Below are 20,768 nucleotides of genomic sequence, written 5' to 3' on the forward strand. Positions count from 1 at the left end.
ACCAAATTATTTGTTTAGGTGACTGAGAAGTGTCTGGTTAACCCGATCATGCTTCCCACCCGCTGTCCCTCCTGTCCCTATTTACTGCCCTCAGTGAGCAGATTGCTTGAGTAGCTGCCTCCTTCCTCAGACAACTTTCCCTGCCATGTTTCCTAGATGTTAGTGCACTTATTGATTATGCCATCTCCCTGGAGAGCAATGTTCTGTATATTCTTTTGCATGCATGATAGGGAAACTGAGGTTCACGGTGGTCTACTCTGTCTATTGTCGAAGGTCACAGGGAATAGGAAGAAAATGTCAATGCCATTGACATTTCACCCCAGTATCTCTATCCATCCAGTCAGAGCGCTGGCAAGATTCCGCTTGGCTCTCCTTTCATCATCTGACACAAGGAACGTGATACTCTCAAGTTGAATTCATCACTTTCTGCTTCCAAAGAGTGGCAGCAGCAGGCTGTCCACGCCACTTGTCCTGTGAAGCTGAAAAAGACCATGTTGTTTTCTGCCCCATAAGTGGACCTTTGTTTTTTCTTCCAAAATAGAAGAACTAGGCATAGCAAAATGTGCAAGTTGGGCCAGCTGTATACATTTTTCACCCATATTAAAACTGCCAAAGTCCAAATGTAAGAACTCCTTCTGAAAGACCTGAGCATTTCAGTTGTGGACTTATGGACATCTTTCCCCCTAATGACATTAATAACCTTCTGTGTGCAGTATATTGAGGAAATCTTATGGCAAAGAAAGCAAATTTGCAGAGATTCATAGGACTACTTTTTCAAGGAGTGTTGGCAGAGAAGATTGATTCTGATGTGTTATTAACAGAAGCAAAAATTAGGATCAATTATATAGAGAATATTTATATTTAGAGGGAAAAGTTCTAGTCCAAATGTTAACTGAAAATTCGAATATTTCATGTCTTCATCCTGTCTTCTGAGGATCAAACGAACAAACAAAAAGCTTCTCTTCATGTTCTTTGTTCCCTTCCCTAAAGCTGGATATATTATATATTCTCAGAGAAAAGGATATATATGAGAATCACAAAGATGCTGTATCCATCAGAGTAGGGTGGATACATCCTGCAAATCTTAGTACCTCAAAAAACACAAAGGTTTATTTCTTGCTAACACTTCTTATATATCTCTGGTTTGCAGAGACCCAGTCTGAGAAATCAGCGCCTTCTTCTTGGACTTTGCTGGTCAGTCTTAGAGACAAACTTGGAACTCTTAAAGCAGGGGTTGGCAAACATATTCTGTAAAGGGCCTGATAGTAAATAGTTTCAACTTTTCAGGTCATAGAGTTTCTTGTTACAATGACTCAAGTCTGCTATTACAGTGCAGAATCAGAGTTTACAATAGTTTACAATGCATAAACAAATAAGTATGGGCTGTGTTCCAATAAAACTTTATTTACAACAATAGCCAGTGGGCTAGATTTGGCAACTGTTTCAATTAAGTTGTATAGCCCCCAAGGAGCACTTGGTACCTCTGCTAAATGATTGTTTTTGTTGAGTCACTAAGTCATTTCTGACTCTCTTGAGACCCTGTGGACTGTAGCCCACCAGGTCTCTCTGTCCATGGGATTTCCCAGGGGAGAATACTAAGTGGGTTCCATTCCCTTCTCCAAGGGATTTTCCTGACCTGGGTATCTAACCTGGATCTCCTGCATTGCAGGCAGTTTCTTTACTGCTGAGCCACGGGAGAGGCCCCTGCCCAGTGACTAAAGACTAACTAATGATTCTACTTAACCAAGAGAGGATAGGGAAGTACAAGCCTGTCACTTCCTGAGTAAGCCTAGACTTTACATATATTCACACACATACATGGAAAATGATGAAGAATTAGTTGAGTTATTATTTTCATAGTTCCACAGACTTGCTTGATTAAACCTACAGGTCTTTTATTGTTTACTTTTTAAAATGAAAGTCTTTTAAAAAAATATTTATTTATTGACTATTCTGGGTCTTGGTTGCAGCATGTGGGATCTAGTTCCCTGATCAGGGATCAAACCTGAGACCCCTGTGTTGGGAGCACAGAGTCCTAGCCACTGGTCCACCAGGAAGTTCCACCTACAGTTCTTTGAAAGTTTCTCTGTCCCCTCGGTTTTATCCTTAAATCAGAAAATCAGACTTTACAAGGTGCTGTGTTCATTTTCTGTTTAAGAGGCAGTGGAAATGGCCAATCAAAGAGGATGCGGCTCAGCTTTGTTTCTGCAGCCTTGGGGCCATGTACATTCACCTGTGGGGATCCTAAAGTGAATCAGGTTATGTACCCTGAAACATCTTGGGAAGGAATTTGGGAGGAGCAAGAGAGGCATTTTATCAGATGACATTTCTCAGTGGTAAAGTTGCCTAGGGGACAAGTCATTTTCTTGCAGACCAGTTTTTGAGAAGTGTCCAGCTGTCTCAGTGCAGTCTGATCATAGAGAACAGTGACAGAAAGGTTTCAGTTCATTCTACTGTAGATGGAGCCTCACTCAAACCCGCTGGACCACAAGATGATGTCACTTTATGAATTTGTTTCCAGCATACCCACCTCCTTCCCTAAATCACAAGACAGCCCCATTTGCCTCTCCTGTTTCACCGTTCTTTTATAAAGTTGAATGGTTCCATGCCTTCAGTCGACTCACCTCTTTCAAGTTTTATTGGTACTCACTGCTCTAAGAGTGAAATGTAATGAGTCCATGTATTTTTACACAGTTCAACTTATTAATATATCTGACTTTTCTCCATAGGAAGTGTTTGACTAGATATAGAGAAATGTATACTCAGGCAGATATGTCAGTTAAAACAGAGATACTGGGAATCTATTTTATAGGTAGCTGACTCTCTGCACATGACAATATCTGCTCATGTTGATTATAATCCATAACTTCAATAATTTTAGGGCATTTTTGCACATTATCAGAGAACAGAACACTTCGTAATCCATGTTAATGGTTACATTTCAAAAAGATAAAAAAAAAAAAAAACAGATAGCAAAGCAGGTGCTTAATCCAGGATCCATGAGTTGGTGATAGTCCTAAAATTTCATCCTCCTACCCACTGATATTTATGTTGAATATGAGAAGATCCTAAAAGCAAAGATTACTTGACCATGACAAAGAGGACCATGCAAAAAGAGTAGCCTGCATTTGAAAGAACTATGTCCAAGGTCCAGATGATATTTTTATGTAAAGTGGTGTGGTACTGTACCCTGAAATTAATTGTTATTGACTTCAAGGTGTGCTATGTTTCAAAATTTCATTTCTCAGATTAAATGCCAATGTCAAGTTGTCACGGAGAAAGGCTTTAGTGTTTCTAAAGAGACTACTTTCTAAGTCTCTTTGTTTGGAATAATAATGATGATGATAATAATACCACTTATTATGTCCCAGGCATCGTTCTGAGCCTTTTAAAATACATTTGATTGTCACATCTGCCTTGTGAGCTTGAAACCATTCCATTTTTCTTCCCACTTTGCAAAGGAGGAAACTTAGGCACAGTGAAGTTGTTACTTGCCTAATATCACGCAAGGAATAAGTAGCAGAGTCAGAATTTGAACCCCTGCAGTTCGCACCAGAATCCATATAAATAACCAGCATTTGTAAGAATAATCACTCTGCTCTAACAACTTTCACGTCTGGAGCATGGGGATTAGCACTGGGATGCCAGTGGAGACGGAGCAAAATTTAAGGACTTATAAACAACTAACCCATGTATAGAGGAAAATCTGTGCTTTTTTTGAACTTATCTAAATTGACCACAGATTCACTGAAGAGACACCACTTCGCTTTATTGGGACTGTGGAGATAAGGAACATGTCAACCCCATTTATTTCAGTAACGGTCTCTGTAGATATTTTTCTTTCTAGAATGAAAAGGAAGCACTCTTTGCTGTCAGTCAATGGTACTCAGTGAACTGGGTCATCATTGTTTGTCTCTTCCCTCTGACCTTAACTGTCCTTGGTTTGTCTCCCACAAGATTCCTTGAAAACCCTTTGCCATACTTGAGTTCCCACACGTGACAGTCTGGCCTTGCAAAGAAGATTAATACAAAATATCTGCCAAAGGTTTGGTATTCCCAGCCCAGATCTTTATCTCAGAATAAGGCGGTTGGGGGGGCAACTTATCTCTCATGAGTCATGGGCATTGAGATGCTGGGAACATTTCACTGGCAGGAGGAATTGGCAAAAATAGTCCCAGTGGATTTCAGGTTTATTTGACTAATTCTTTCACCACTTGTCAAATGAAACTAGTTTTGTTTAGGTAACAAAACAAGCTGTTTCCTCTGCCATTTCTCCACTGAGCAGTATAGGCACTTGTGGCGAACACACATTACTGCTAACTGTTATGATGTTTGCTGTCAAATTCATTTATTTATACAACTGCTGGAAAAAGCCTGCGGCCCATAAGCAGCCATGAAAGATTTCAGAGTCGTGGTGTGGGGTCATGAGAGGGAAAAAAGTCTCCACTGGTTATGAGAAAGGAACTGACACAGGAAACGGTCACATATGGTGCAGATTTATTGTGTCCGGGGTTTCCCATTCAAATCTCATTACACCCACAGCTCAGCGCTAGGCATGGCACGGCTACATCCATTTCAGTTTTGGCATTCGACAGAATTACTGCTTCAGCTTCACACCAAGGACTGGAGAGGTGATAAGTTTATCGTTCTGGGGAGAGAGTGTACCCGGATTGTATTTGTAAAGAGGGCTCTTGACTATCCCTACCTTTTTAACACGCGGACATCACTTTGTTCAAAGCTGGCAGGCAAGGTTTGCTAGCAGAAAAGAAATAGGAGGTGGTGATAATAGGTGGGAGAGAGGTGGAGAGTACTACAAAAAGGATGAAGGGAAAAGTAAAGATAAGATGAAATGGAAACCAGCTGGAATTTTGCAGGTTTTATTTTTTAATTAGTGGGAAAAAATAAGTGTCTTGATTAGAGACACACATGTGTGTGTGCATGTGTCCACACACTTATGTATGTGCGTATACGTGTATCTTTCTGGCCCATATTTTCTAAAAATGAACAGTCTTATGTCCACATTTTAGTGTTTTCTTCACCTTTAACTCATCTCTTTCAACATCTTTTATTGTGAATGCTTGCAACACTTACAGTGCTGTTTTAGACTCCTGTGATGTAAATGCTGTTAGATGGAGATGAGGATAGCATCAAAAAAGGCAAAAGGAGAATGCAAAGTATTTTAAAATAATGCTCCTTTTTAAATTATGATGAGTGAATTATTAGCACGTGTTTATACCTGACTCTCAGTTGGCAAAGAATCCAGCTGCAATGCAGGATACCCTGGTTCGATTCCTGGGTCAGTAAGATCCCCTGGAGAAGGGTTGCTGCTGCTTCTGCTGCTAAGTCGCTTCAGTCTTATCCGACTCTGTGCGACCCCATAAATGGCAGCCCACCAGGCTCCCCTGTCCCTGGGATTCTCCAGGCAAGAAAACTGGAGTGGGTTGCCATTTCCCTCTCCAATGCATGAAAGTGAAAGTGAAGTCGCTCAGTCATGTCTGACTCTTCGCGACCCCATGGACTGCAGCCCACCAGGCTGCTCTGTCCATGGGATTTTCCAGGCAAGAGTACTGGAGTGGGGTGCCATATCCAATATTCATGGGCTTTCCTGGTGACTCAGATGGTAAAGAATCCACCTGCAGTGTGGGAGCCCTGGGTTCAATCCCTGGGGTGGGAAGATCCCCTGGAGGAGGGCATGGCAACCCACTCTAGTATTCTTGCCTGAAGAATCCCCAAGGACAGAGGAGCCTATTGGGCTACAGGCCATGGGATCGCAAAGAGTCAGACATGACTGAGTGACTAAGATGTATGTTTGCATTCCTGACTCTGCACATACATTTGACCCTGTCCATCAGCCTATGGATTGGAAACCATTCTCAATCACATTTACAGAGGAGTGAACTGAGTCAGAGAGAGGATACTTACGTAATTTGCCTGTTGTTTTGCAGCTAGAAGGTGGCAGAACCAGGACACAGTGCAGATTTCTCTAACTGGAAAACCTGATCTCTTGCCCCAAGACTGAACTTCCTGAATTTGCATTTACCTTGGCTGTTTTCAGTGCAGTATTTAGTGAATAAAAATCATAATTGAGACAATACCTATTGATATTTGCAAGTAAAATCATAATACAGCATAATAATAACAATGCAAACATATTTTCTATGCCACGTATTTCAAGGAAAATATAGAAAAAGACATTTCTACATAGTGAAATCATATAAAATAGTCCTCTAGAATGAGTTTGAATGGGCTTTCATCACCAAAAATAAGAGGTTTCTTTTCTATTTAAAAAAGTAAAAATGGTTGATTCAGAAGAAAGGGCTATTTGATATTACCTAATCCTCTCCCTCATCTCATCACCACTTCATCACTTACCTTTATCTCCTGATCAAAGTAACACTTTTCTACAAAGGGAACAAATATTTCAAAATACTCATCAAGAAAACTCAGTAAAGACAGAAGGACCTTTTACAGAAGGCCTTCCAAGCATCTTTGCTTCATTCATATAACGGTTGGTCCTATGTGGTTTTCCATTTTTCTCACATTAGTTTGGAAATGTATTCTCATGGAAAACAGACCCAAGTTCAAGAACTTTGGTGAGATTGCTCATATAATGGGTACAGATCATAGAATCTATAGCTCCTGAAGTCTGTTAGCCCATTAGCCCCATGGATGTATATGCCTCATTCAGAGCCTGCCACAGATAAACTGCCTGTACAATATCTTCAGTAATTCAGAGCTGTCTTCACACTTGGACATCTCTATTCTACCCTCTCATGACTCCTGAGCATACAGAGCTACTTTGCCATGCCAACCACCAGCTATTAGATTGTCTTCCTCACTGAAAATGATGCCAGAGGAGACCCCGCTCCCAAATGCAACCACCTAGCAATTTATGAAAAGCAACCTGCAAATGCCTTAATTTTGAAGCTCCAGGACCTAAATTTGGAATGCATTGAATGTTCCAGTTCATTGAAATTTAAGTTTCCCAAATTACATTTTCTTATAGTAATCTTAACTATTCTGTGGATATGTGTGCAAGTATATACCGTATTGTGCTCACACAATAGACTCTAAGACTGATAATTCTAGATTCCAAATTAGCTAGGTTCTGTTTTGGTCATCTGTACTGAATCCATTATTCACAAGAACATCACTTTTAATTTCTCTTCACTTTACAAGTGTAACATATGCCCATTATTTTTGAGGTTAAAAAAATAAAGTATTAATTTTAAATTCCCCATTTCAAAAACATAGACAGCTTTTCTCTATTATTTCTAAAATGATCAATATGTATATCTTCTTTAATATTTCTTTGCAAGATTTCAGTTACTCCCTTTTTTTATTTAGGAACACGGCTTTGATATTTTGGAATTTTATTCCTCATAGCCTGAGGGTTTATAAATGGGGATAAATTCAACCTGTCTTCACTTGTTTTGATCTGTGGCCATTTATATTTGTTAAATTAGAAATAATGAGGTGTAAATGGTGTTTGACAGAAAAGAATTGCAAATGATTTCTTTTCATTTCTTGAAAATAAGAGAATGATTATATATTTTGTTTTTGTCAAAATCTGCTATACTTTAGTGTACCATGAATTGTGAAATCTATCACAAAATGGCTAAAAAATTATTGAGGGAAATGGTGGTGTTAACCTCGAGGAAAAAAATCATTAATGTTGATGTATTTCATTCAATTTCAAACATATAAATTTCTCTCTTTTGTTGAAAAGGGGAAGATGGAAAGATTCTATGTGCCTTTGAGTCAAAACATTTATTTTAAACATACTTTTTTCTTTCCTTCTGATCCATTTTTCTAAATAAAGGATAGAAGTTGTTTCTTTTTTTTTTTTTTTCCCCCTTTTCTTTTAATTTTTTTTTTCCTAGCAAAGACAACCCCTTTGGCATATTTTCTTTTCAAACGTGAAATGAGGTGGAAAATCCTCATTTCACGACAGGAAGGACAAATATTGACACAAAGTTAATATTTGTTAGAACCCTGGAAGCAACCTGTGTGTGTGTGTGCACATGCGCTTGTGCGTGCACACACACACACACACACACACACACTCTCATACATACTCACCCGCTTTCTCCTCTGCTTCTTCCTCTGCCAGGCATACCTAATACCACTCCTTTCTAGGTTTTCTGGTCTATGGTTTCCAATCTAGGGAAAGGTGGACAGAGCATGTTGTATGTCTAGAGTATTTTAGGATGTTAGAGTACACACAAAACTAGTGCTTGTGTGCACACCTGCACACACACGTACAACCTGCTTCATCTAATTTTTTCCAGTTAGAGGGGAGCTTCTGGACTTGATCACTGGTCTTGCCCATCTTAAATGCAATAGCAGATGCTGAGCCAATACTCACTGGTCACTCAGCATTTATTAAGTCCTGTCCATTCTTGCCTTCTGGAGAGGAATGCCCTGGGGTGACTGTTTGGCTGCCCCTGACAGACTGGGTCACTTTATCTATTCACATTGATTATGAAAGTCAGCTGTGGACAGACCTTGTTTTTTTTTTTTTTTTTTTCCACCCTTCTTCTCTTAGCTTTTCTTACAAGCACCCCTGCCTGGATTTTCATGAGGAAATAATCAGATTAGGCCTTTCACGGTGAGTTCATATGGAGTTCTCTTTCTCCAGTGTGCTACTAACCGAATAAACGTGTTTAGTGGTAAATTGTAAATGACATTATGATTACCAAAGCCAGCATGGGTTTCATTTAAAAGTGATCAGAATTGCAGACCACAAAAATTGTGACTGGCAGCTAAGGCCGTTTGGAGAAGTGGGAAAAGAACAGACAAAAACAAGTGAGAAAGAGAATCATCACTCAAAATGAAATCCTTCACCAATGGAAAGAGGCAGGAGAGAGAAACCCAGGGAAAGAAAAGATGGAATGCTATTTAGAAAGGGAGCAGGACTGTCCCTGTGAGTGCTGCAGGCTGTGTCTGGGAGAGGGGATGTGACTGCATCTGGCTGTATGCATGCTCTTCTCCTAAGGGGTTCATGTCAGTTCTCTCCCGCAGTGAAGTTAGTGGGAATGTGCTCCGCAGCACAGGGAGCTCTGTGATAACTTAGAGGGGTGAGACGGGAGGGATGGGAGGGAGTTGCAGGAGGGAGGGGATATATGTATACTTATAGCCAATTCACTCTTCATTATATAGCAGAAACAAATACAACACTGTAAAGAAATTATATCATACTTCATTTTAATAAAAAGACCTACATCCACTTAGCAACTTTGGAACCCTAGTGCTTTCGTGTGCTTGATTTTTTGCCTCATCTCAAAAATAAAATACTGGAATTGATTAATTCTGAAGATGAGCTAGATGAGGTAGGAAAATGGATGGTGGGCTACAAACCACCATCTTTTAGTCATTGGTAAGTTTTGGAGAAATAAAAATGAAATTTCTCATTTATGAACACCAAGATTCCAAGTTTGGCTATAAAACTTAAAATTCACTTGCCAATAATCTTTAGGCTGTTGCCTTTGTTAAATTTGTGACTCTATGTTTATACTTGAGGGATGCTAAAATTTTTTAAAGGTCAAGCGGTAATATGAAAAAAGCAAATGGAATCTCAACAAATGCATGATTTGACAAATAACCAAAAACCTCTCTGTCAATAGACTGTGTAAAGAGAACCAAAAACCAAAGACCTTTCTGTTAATAGACTGTTTAAAGAGAACCCCTGGCCATACAATATGCCTCCTAAAGGGTTAATCATCCCAGCTGACACCACATCTAAATACAATCCCCAAATGAAAGATTTGGATTCCATGCTATTTTGTCAAAAGCATAGGTAGAAGTTTAAAGATGTTCTTCTTCTCATGACTGTTACTAAGTAATTGTGTGAATCATCATTTCTGTGAGTCAGTTTTACTGTCTATAAACTATGAATAATTAAACTCGTCAATAAGTTTTAGGTAAAGGTGATTAGGAAAAGAAGAAGGGAAGAAAATAAGGGATGGAGGGAGGAAAGAAAGAAGGAAGAATCACGAGCCTTATAGCTTCGAGGTATCTTTGAAGTAGAGCCATTTCTACCACTTGGCATTCTAATCCCTGTTTGATTCTGTCCCCCTTCCAGGTACCACTCTTATGAGTCTATGGACTTTCTGTCAGATATTTCTTTATATGAAAATCTCCCAAGGAAACATTATAGATTATTTGCAACAACCATGGAAAAACCACCATCTAAAACCTGTTGAATCAATTAATCAGAGTCTCCCATTGACAAAATTATATGCAAACCTTCAGGACCCCTCTGATAGTTTCTGTGCCACTATATATATTCCATGCCAGAGTATAAAGATGCAATGTGTTTTCCTTAAGATTCCTGCTTGCCCCAGTCATTATCCCAGGTCTACCACTACATATTACCTACTGGAGACTCTACATGTCTCCAGAACATGTCTTCCCTGATTCATTTATAGGCTTATCCAAGCTTTTATGCCCTTCCTCCACTTGTTTAATGAATTAATGAACAAGCTGAGAAAAAATGCTTTGTCATAACAGAAATTATTTTGTGGACAAATCAGTTACCTGATTCAAGAACAGAAGATTCTTATAATTGACTGTAATTCCACTCTATGGTTTCATGTGAAATAATTGGCTCTCTCATAATATTGAGCTCTCAAATATTAACATTAATTCAAGGGGCAATTCTCTCAATACACTTTTGTGGTATCCTCTGTTATTGTGATGAGTTGGTTTAAATTGTACTCAAGTTACAGAATAATAACTTATAACTAGACACCTGGAAAGAATAGATAAATTATTTGAAGAATAGGAGTTTTGGAAAGGACATTATATATCAGTCAACTAATACACATTAATGAGTTTCTACTGTGTTTGACGTAGGATGTTAAGTAAGCCCTATGATATTAAAATATGAGATATAGTCTTCAGTTCAGTTCAGTCACTCAGTCGTGTCCAACTCTTTGCGACCCCATGAATCGCAGCACGCCAGGCCTCACTGTCCATCACCAACTCCCAGAGTTCACTCAGACTCACGTCCATCGAGTTGGTGATGCCATCCAACCATCTCATCCTCTGTCATCCCTTTCTCCTCCTGCCCCCAATCCCTCCCATCATCAGAGTCTTTTCCAATGAGTCAAGTCTTCGCATGAGGTGGCCAAAGTACTGGAGTTTCAGCTTTAGCATCATTCCTTCCAAAGAACACCCAGGACTGATCTCCTTCAGAATGGACTGGTTGGATCTCCTTGCATCTTAGGCCTTGAGAAATGACCCCTTAAGAACATTGGTTCCTAGTGTTTATGTAATTTATCAAAGTACGTATAATTAGTAGCAGAGAATGATTGAAAATCATATCAACTAAGAGACTAGGTATTTTGTTCAGGGACAATTCCAAGAATTTAGCAATATACAGGGGTCACTTTAAAATACCTTGTAACTGCTGGATGAGAAGCAGAAAGGAAAAAGTCAGAGATCTATGAAGCTCGATAGAATGTAAACAATTCATCAATGGCATCAGCATGGCTGAAAAAAATGTTTAGAAAGAAGAAAAGTAAGCAGTAGGTTTAGAAAAGAGGAACTAGAGTGATTCAAGGATCTTCCATGAGGGAAGGCTACCTAACTGTCTCGTTTGAAAAGGGGATAACAGTAATAGCGATCGGTGTATCATAGTCTCAAAGAAGAACTTCCATGATTATTAAGGTCATGCAATTAGTTAACTTTCTTAATACTTTTCCCATGTTTCTGAAGATAAGTCAAACACACTCTATGTAATGGTGACCATTTAAAAATTTTTACAATTAAATCTATATATAAATTAATAGTTTGGCATTTAATTTAGCAAATTCAATTTGTTTAAGAGGTGGAACAATTAGAATTTTTGGTTTTGTGTCAGTTTTCAAGGATTCGGCCTATTTCATCTAAGTTTTTTGTTTGTTTGTTGTTGGTTTCATTGAATTTTGCTGTTACGCTTATTTTTCCTTAATATATATTTTTTTATTGAAGTATAGTTGACTTACAATGTTTCATGTGCACAGCAAGGTGATTCAGTTATACATATACACATATATTTTTTGAAATTGTTTTCCATTATATGTTATTGCAGTAAATCTTTGCTATACAGGTTTCCTGTACATCCTGCATTAGTAATAATTTGGGGTTTTTTTGGTTCTAATCTTTAGGCTATTTAGATGAACATGCACTACGGCAAGTTAAACATGTAGGAAACAATACCAGAGAATTTTGTGACTATTAAGTTGAAGTCAGAGGAACTCTTTGCTAGAAGATAAAATATACGTTTGAATTCAGAACAAAACAAACTCTCAGTTCAGTTCAGTTCAGTTCAGTCGCTCAGTCGTGTCCAACTCTTTTCAACCCCATGAATCGCAGCACACCAGGCCTCCCTATCTATCTCCTGTAGTTCACTCAAACTCATGTCCATCGAGTCAGTGATGCCATCCAGCCATCTCATCCTCTGTCGTCCCCTTCTCCTCCTGCCCCCAATCCCTCCCAGCATCAGAGTCTTTTCCAATGAGTCAACTCTTCTCATGAGGTGGCCAAAGTACTGGAGTTTCAGCTTTAGCATCATTCCTTCCAAAGAAATCCTAGGGCTGATCTTAGGTTCACAGAAATATTAGAAGTGGTGGGAATAGTGAATAATGCTGTTTCTTCAAATGCTTTCATGACATGCAGTCATACTTTAGTTGTGCTCTGCTAAGTCGCTCAGTTGTATCTGCCTCTCTGTGACCCTATGGACTGTAGCCCACCAGGCTCCTCTGTCCATGGAATTCTCCAGGCAAGAGTACTGGAATGGATTGCCATACCCTCCTCCAGAGGATCTTCCCAACCCAGGGATTGAAGCCAGGTCTCCCACATTGCAGGTAGATTCTTTACCACCAGGAAGTTGAGCTCTATTTAATGTCAGCACTCCCAAATTACTACTTTCTTCTTTTCCTCCTTTTGTATTTCTTTTTTCTTCATGTTTAGAGAAATAAAAAGTTTGATAAAATTATGTAGTCTGACATCCAAACTCTTTCACAATCTGGTCACAATATACCTTTGCAATTTTAATATACTTCTATAAAATTTCTGTCCCAGCTGCCTCAATCTATCTACCTCTTTCCCCTTGACTCAAATATTATTGCCTCCTTCTCATCTATTGTTTTTCCATTATTGGAGGCCTTAGTGATTATTCCTTTTTCTTAATTACTTTGCTTTACTTTTACCATTTAGCTATTACATACATTATTAACTTTAAATAATATTTTATGCAACATATTCATTTAAATTACACAGCATGCTGCTTGCTCAGTCATGTCCAACTCTTTGTGGCCCCATGCACTGTATAGCCTGCCAGACTCCTCTATCCATGGGATTTTCCAGGCAAGAATGCTGAAGTGGGTTGCCATTTCCTCCTCCAGGGGATCTTCCCAACCCAGGGTTTTAACCTGCCTCTCCTGTGTCTCTTGCATTGCAGGAGGATTCTTTACCCACTAAGCCATAGGACCTGTTATTTAATATATGTATCTTTCCATGTTTTTCCCAAGATTTTGTTGCATTCTCAGTATCTAGTACACTTGAATATTCAGTAAATGTTTCCTGAGGTTACAGGTGATGGTGAGCATGATGGATTGGAAATCATCTTTGGGAGACTGTGGTTCTTAAGTCACTTTTTTCTCCCCTTTATTTTATAGGCACATTTAGAGAAGAGCAGAAATGCACCTACCGACCCCTGATAAATGGCTATATCTGCAAACAGACTGACCAAGTGATCTTAATTCTTGACAGTGCTGATACCACCTGGGCAATGCAGAAGTTATATCCAGTTGTATCTGTGACTAGTGGTTTTGTTGACACCTTTAGTAGCATAAATGCCAGTGCTCCCTGCTCCATTTCAAGGTCTGTATCTGCTTTCTATTCCATTGTGCCCACCAGGAAAATCACCAAGGTTTGCTTTGTGGATCAGACTCCTCGAGTTTTGCATTTTTTTCTATTGGGGAACAAAAATACCTCTAAGCTCCTCCTGGCTGTATTCTACCATGAACTCCAGAGCCCATATGTTTTCTTAGGAGACAGATTCATTCCACCTACTCAAGTTCATTCAACTTCCTCACTGTTGAATGAGTCTATTGGCTCCAACTATTTCAGCATCACAGATAACCTCTTGTATGTTGTCCTGCAAGGAGAGGAGCCCATTGAAATACAGTCAAGTGTTTCCATTCATTTGGCCCTCAATGTGATGTTTTCAGTTCTAGAAAAAGGCTGGGAAATCGTCATCCTTGAAAGACTAACTGTCTTCTTGCAGATTAGCCAAGATCAAATCAGATTTATTCATCAGATGCCTGGAAATGAAGCAACCTTAAAGGCCATGGCTGATAGTAGAGCAAAGAGAAAGCGCAATTGCCCAACTGTGACTTGTACCAGTCATGACCGAGTAGGTCAGCGTAGACCTCTCATGGTAGAAATGAGCTCATATAGAGACCTACCCCCCACCACTATGGAAACTATCTCAAAAGTGATGGTCATTGAAATTGGTGATCTGCCAACAGTAAGGAATGCTGGACTGATTCCATCTTTATCAAGTAACAAATTACAGAATTTGGCTCACCAGGTTATCATTGCTCAACAGACTGGATTACTAGAAAGTGTCCTGAATATGACTATTGGGGCCTTACTTGTGACTCAGTCAAAGGGAGTCATTGGCTATGGGTAAGTACTAATTATAATAACATCTAAATGTGAGCTGATTTCTTTGATACATATTGCAAACGTCAGTCTATTTACACTGAATTACATAAACTGTCTGCTTTTTAAGATAAGAATAAAAATGCCAAGAGCTATTTATAGACTTAAATTCTCAATTTTAAAATTCATGATTAAATCTAGAGTCTTTGTGGTTATTCTATTTCCTAGGTAAGTGTGGATGTTATATTAATATTTTTGTGCTTTAAATTTTAAGCATAGACAGAAAGATTTTTCTAAGGCAACTTGTTTTCAACTTGTTTATTCATTCATTTATCATGTGATGCATTTTAGCAGTGGCTAGATTCTGGGGTTGCTAAAGTGAAACAGATATGATCTTTGCCTTATGGGACAAAAACACTATCACAATTCCATACAGCCATGAGTTAAAACCCATGAATACCCATGGGGCTGATAAAAATCCTGCCTGTAGGGGCTGAGGAATGGACTTATATTTAGGAACATTTTGGAAAAATGACTAGGAGGTTACTAACTTAAAACAGTGATTCTGTTTGTGTTTTATTCAACCTAGGATTATAAAGGGCTTCCGTTGTGCTCAGCTGGTAATGAATCCACCTGCAAAGCAGGAAACCTGGGTTCAATCCCTGGGTTAGGAAGATCCCCTGGAGAAGGGAAAGACTACCCACTCCAGTATTCTGGCCTGGAAAATTCCATGGACTGTATAGTCCATGGGGTCTCAAAGAATTGGACACAACTGAGCTGCTTTCACTTATATGGGCTTTCCTTTGTGGCTCAGTTGGTAAAGAATCTGCCTGCAATGTGGGAGACCTGGTTTTGATTCCTGGGTTAGGAAGATCTGCTGGAGAAGGGAAAGGCTACCCACTCCAGCATTTTGGCCTAGAGAATTCCATGGACTGTACAGTCCATGGGGTCGCAAAGAGTTGGACACGACCGAGTGATTTTCACTTCACAGGATTATAAATCCCTGCAAAGATGTCAAATTGTGTGAGGCAAGATCATAATTGCTGCCAACAGAAGAAAAGTTATGACCAACCTAGATAGCATATTGAAAAGCAGAGACATTACTTTGCCGACTAAGATCTGTCTAGTCAAGGCTATGGTTTTTCCAGTGGTCATGTACAGATGTGAGAGTTGGACTGTGAAGAAGGCTGAGCGCCGAACAATTGATGCTTTTGAACTGTGGTGTTGGAGAAGACTCTTGAGAGTCCCTTGGACTGCAAGGAGATCCAACCAGTCCATTCTGAAGGAGATCAGTCCTGGGATTTCTTTGGAAGGAATGATGCTAAAGCTGAAGATCCAGTACTTTGGCCACCTCATGCGAAGAGTTGACTCATTGGAAAAGACTCTGATGCTGGGAGGGATTGGGGGCAGGAGGAGAAGGGGACGACAGAGGATGAGATGGCTGGATGGCATCACCAACTTGATGGACGTGAGTCTGAGTGAACTCCAGGTGTTGGTGATGGACAGGGAGGCCTGGCGTGCTGCGATTCATGGGGTCGCAAAGAGTTGGGCCCGACTGAGCGACTGAACTGAACTGATTGATGTTTATGGCACAGATCTGTGTAAAATCTGTAATATCCTTTTTGCTATGTTATTCTGACTCTATAAGCTTGTATTTTGAAATTCTTTACCAGATAAATGTTTACTACATATTTCAAAAGTAAATCTACCTGAATATTTCCCTGAGCCTAGTAAATGAAGAAGTACATGAAATATATAATAAGGGAAGGTAGATATAAATTACTCTCAAATTTATACGTTGTGATACCCAAGAGATGAATTGTCCAGTCCAAGTTTACCTAAGACATCTGTCACGAGGTCAAGACTATTAGAGTCCCAAACTCCGTTTTTGAAAAGAACCAGAGATGATACCACAGACTGAGAGACAATATGAAATTGTCATAATGCTTGGGAAATATATAGAGACTAACCATCTCACACATGTATCCTGTGAGGTTATAGAGAGTCAAGCATATATATTCCCTACAAGTTTGCTACCACCACTGAAAAATAAGCTCAAACTCATGCACATGTTGAGTTGATATAGTTGATATTAGGTCCCTGAAATAGATACGATTATTCTGAACAATATAACTCGATGAAATTTTAGAGCATTCATATTCTTTTATTAAAAGATTTTTCTATTGCTGCTTTTTCACTACATTTGTGGTAGTTACAATAAATAAATAATTAGCATTTAATGGATATTAATTGCTTTTGTACAGCTGTCTTCAGTAGATATGGGATTCTTTATAAAATAAAAAGCAAAATAAAAAGATACACCTTTACATTTTAAGGAGTATTCTAGAAATACATTGACTGCCTTTTTATACACAAAGCAATATAAGCAAATGAAAAATTAGCTAGTGTTTTGTATCATATTTTACCTGTATTTGGTGTTCCTCTTTCTTATATGGAAGAAATGACAAGAAAACTCAAGCAATGTTTTTTTTATTCTAGTTGATTTGCAGGGCTTTGGAAATTGCTAGCTTAGAATTAAAAAGTACTCCTACTTGCATAATTGCTCAAAATCTATTAAATCTTGGCTATTTTATCAGTCATCTTGTTTTGACATAATCATATTATGCATGGTGATATAAAAATCAGGAATCTCAAAAAAAATGATGCTACTGTATCTTAGCTTATGTTTAAATGTATCTTCTTTAGCCCAATTTCATTTAGATCCCACTGAGTTCTTATGAGCATATTCTATGGATGGGTGACTAAGAAGTTCTAGGACCAGGTCACTGCTAAATTTTATTTAGATTTTATGGTACTGAGCTTTCAATAGGTCATCCTTCCAAAATGCCTGATTTGTATATTATATAAAAAAAGACTCAGTAAATATTTAGCTTTTAACTAGAAAGAGAGTAAAGTCAAAGAGTAAAAACAATAGCGGTAAAGCAAAGGAAACCCAGGAAAGAGCGTGGACCCAGCCCAAGTGCAGGTATACATACATATGTGTGAGGGAACATCATCGCACCATAAGCTTCAGAGAAAAGATCACTCTTATTGCCCAGCATCCATCAGAGCCATCATGCTTTCACATTTGACTCAGATATTTCTGATTCAATAAGAAACTACTGAACATGTATTTTATAACATCAGTTTTTTGTTGGTTGTATTATATTCCCCATCTCTCTTAGTTTCTTTAGTATTTTAAGAGATGTTTCTGATACATAAGGCAAACTAAAAATGTTCTGAAGCTTAGGAAAGACTGCTTCTGAAGTATATCTGAATAAATTGCTGCAGAATAAGAAATGCCACGTCCTAAGGGATTTAATGAGAACTAGCAAGTTTTCCCATGGTCCTAAGAATTGCACAGTATGGTAAACAACCCTGAAGCCTTGTGCACGTCCCAAGGCCAGCCCTGTTTCTTTCAGCTTTGATCAGTGTCAACTGGGACTTTCACTGAACTCACTGGAAAGTCATTGACAAGCTAGTGACTTGACCTTGAGATTGCAGAAATTAGTCTGAGGACATAGACCTTTCAGTGGAAACATTTAGGATGTTCGTGAAAGATTCACTCTTGTTAATTTAATGGGGTTGCATGTATTTCAACAAATTGAGGGCATATCAGACATTTACTTACCAAGAGGAGTACTACCTGCTTTCAAAAAGCTATCAACTTCTGCCTTGTGGGGAGAAATGGAGTGCTATTTTTTAATTAAATAATACACAGTGAATTGGCCTCTGCTGATCTTTATCCTCCTCTAGAGGCATCTAGATTTAAGTGTCTTCCACATGGCTAAGTCAGTTCCATGAGCCTGTTTTCCATCTTCCAAAACTTTGTTAACCTTTATTGTTGGTTTCTCTCTCCTCTCCTGCCTTCTTCATCCTTGTGGATTTACACCATTTTTATTCACTTTTGTTCTTTTAAGTAATTTCAGTGGAGTAGAGGAAACAGAGATAAACATATTCAACCTGCCCTTTTTAAACTTGGGGTTTCCCACTGGTGTCTTATTTTTATATTCTATCTGGAATCCTGGCAGTAGAAAGTTGATTTTTGCTCTCTTGAATTTCTTTCCCTCTTGTCTTTTCTTTTCCCCACCTTTCTCCTACTTCATTAACAACAACAACAACAAAAAACAACCTCTAAGTAATGTGTTTCGTCATATGTATACATAAATATATCTGTATCTTTTATGGAAGTTTAGCTATTGAACTGCTAAAGCTATTTGTGGTTGGCAGAATTTCCGAAATGACAGTCCTAGTCCTGGGAACCTACGGATATGATCACATAGCATTTCCATGAACACAGTATGTTATGTGGCACCGTTGGCCTTAAGATAAAATACCCAGGATAATCAGGGTGGGGCCGTTTTAACACAGGAGCCCTGAAGGGAGGAGAGTTTTCTCCTGCTGTAGCAGAATAAGGCAGAAGAGGAAAGCAAAAAGATTCCAAGTGTGAGAAGGAATTGAAGTGTCACTACTTTTAGTGGAAAGCACAACACGAGAAAAAAAAATCAGACCAACTTTATAAGTAGAAAGTGGACCTTGGCCGACGGCTGGCAAGGAAACGGGGACCTCTATTCCATGGCTACAAGGAAATGAATTCTGTGAATAATCGGAATGAGTTTGGAAGTGGATTCTTAGGCAGAGATCAGAGCCAAGCCTGTGTGAACTCTTGACCCACAACCTGAAGATCATAAATTTGTGATATTTTAAACCATGAAAATTTGTGGAGTTTTGTTACACAGCCATAGAAAACTAATATGCTATCTCACATAAAGCTCTTTGTTTATAATATTGCCATGAACCTTGGGCCCTAAAGTCAGCTACAGGGATGGTGAACATGGTTCCGTGGGTGTGTGTATCTGTGTGTTTTTGTATCCATCACATTAGTAGCTTTTTAAGTTTTCTCATCCTATAAAAGAAGTCCTTTATCAAGCTGACTTGAATAGACACGGAAACTAGGAGAGGCAGTTGGTGACGCGAGTCTATTGGTGACACTCAGGCTCATTTAGCATCTTCTCTTGTGCAACCTCCCCCTGCGGCCTGGGCCCCTGCTTTCTGGGAAACAGCTGTTTGGAGTATGCAAGGACGGAATCTTCCTGTCATTATAGGAGGATGTTCTTCTCAAGACTGGCAGAATGCTCATCCTGGAAAGGATACCCGCTCTGCCAGTCTGTCTCTTTCCCACCTCCTGGCAAAACCACAGCTTTGCCATTAATGGGTGTTTCTGCACCATTTCTTCTCTTTACTGCAATACAAATTCACTGCTTTGTTGAGTGAGGTGGGTGGCAAAATTATCGTAATGGTATTTTATATACGTGGGTTTGTGGGGAAATGAGATGCTCTGCATAAGTAAACTTTTCATTTAATTAAAAATTGTTTTTTATCACTACATTTTTAAAAAGGCTTCATCTCTTGAACAAAAAAGAATACATATATTATCCAGTCTTATTAAATGGAAAATAATGTAGACCTATCACATTTTTATTGATGATTCATGGTCATCATTAAGGCTATCATTTGTTTCACAGCCCTGTTTCTGCAGTGATGCCCTTAGGGACCTTTGTTCTTATACTAAATAGCCCCAGACCACTAAATCTTTGATTCTACTTCTGCAGTTTATATTTTTTCTGCTATCTTCCTTATAAACAGGAGGTTAATTTTAATCCATTATTTCTGTTGACTTATCTGCATCCAGCAGTTTTCCACCCATATGTACATGTAGTTCTAATCCCAAAATTGAACGGTACTAACTTACAATAAAGTAATTTAAGATGTGTACAGATGGTGAAGTTGTAGCTAAATATAATAAAGACTCATGAAAACTTACATTTGAATGGTTTTTAATTTCCCAAACATTAATTGAATAGTTATTATGTCCAGAAAATTATATGGCTTATATAAAAATCTAGACATTTTAAAATTAATAGATAGGGAAAATAAATATTTACATAACTACTATCTAATAAGACTATGTGTATTAAAATCTCTTTATTCTGCACCTACTACAAGGAAATCATTGATTCAATATGGACCTGCTTAAGCATTAGTTTTTCATAAAATTAGTATACTTTATAATATTCATTAGCTAGTCAAGGTTTCAACTTACTATTTTTATG

At 38.6% G+C, this 20,768-nt stretch overlaps 1 protein-coding gene across 1 annotated transcript in view; it reads left to right on the forward strand.

The window, feature by feature from the left end:
- Window positions 1–20,768, forward strand: part of PKHD1 (polycystic kidney and hepatic disease 1 (autosomal recessive)) — a 450,125-nt gene that overhangs the window by 393,606 nt on the left and 35,751 nt on the right. The window contains exon 61 of the mRNA XM_018039183.1: window positions 13,665–14,679. Within this exon, the coding sequence (XP_017894672.1) occupies window positions 13,665–14,679 (1,015 nt within the window). The remainder of the gene's footprint in view (window positions 1–13,664; window positions 14,680–20,768) is intronic.

The sequence above is a fragment of the Capra hircus genome, chromosome 23 (genome assembly GCF_001704415.2).
Source record: "Capra hircus breed San Clemente chromosome 23, ASM170441v1, whole genome shotgun sequence".
NCBI lineage: Eukaryota > Metazoa > Chordata > Mammalia > Artiodactyla > Bovidae > Capra > Capra hircus.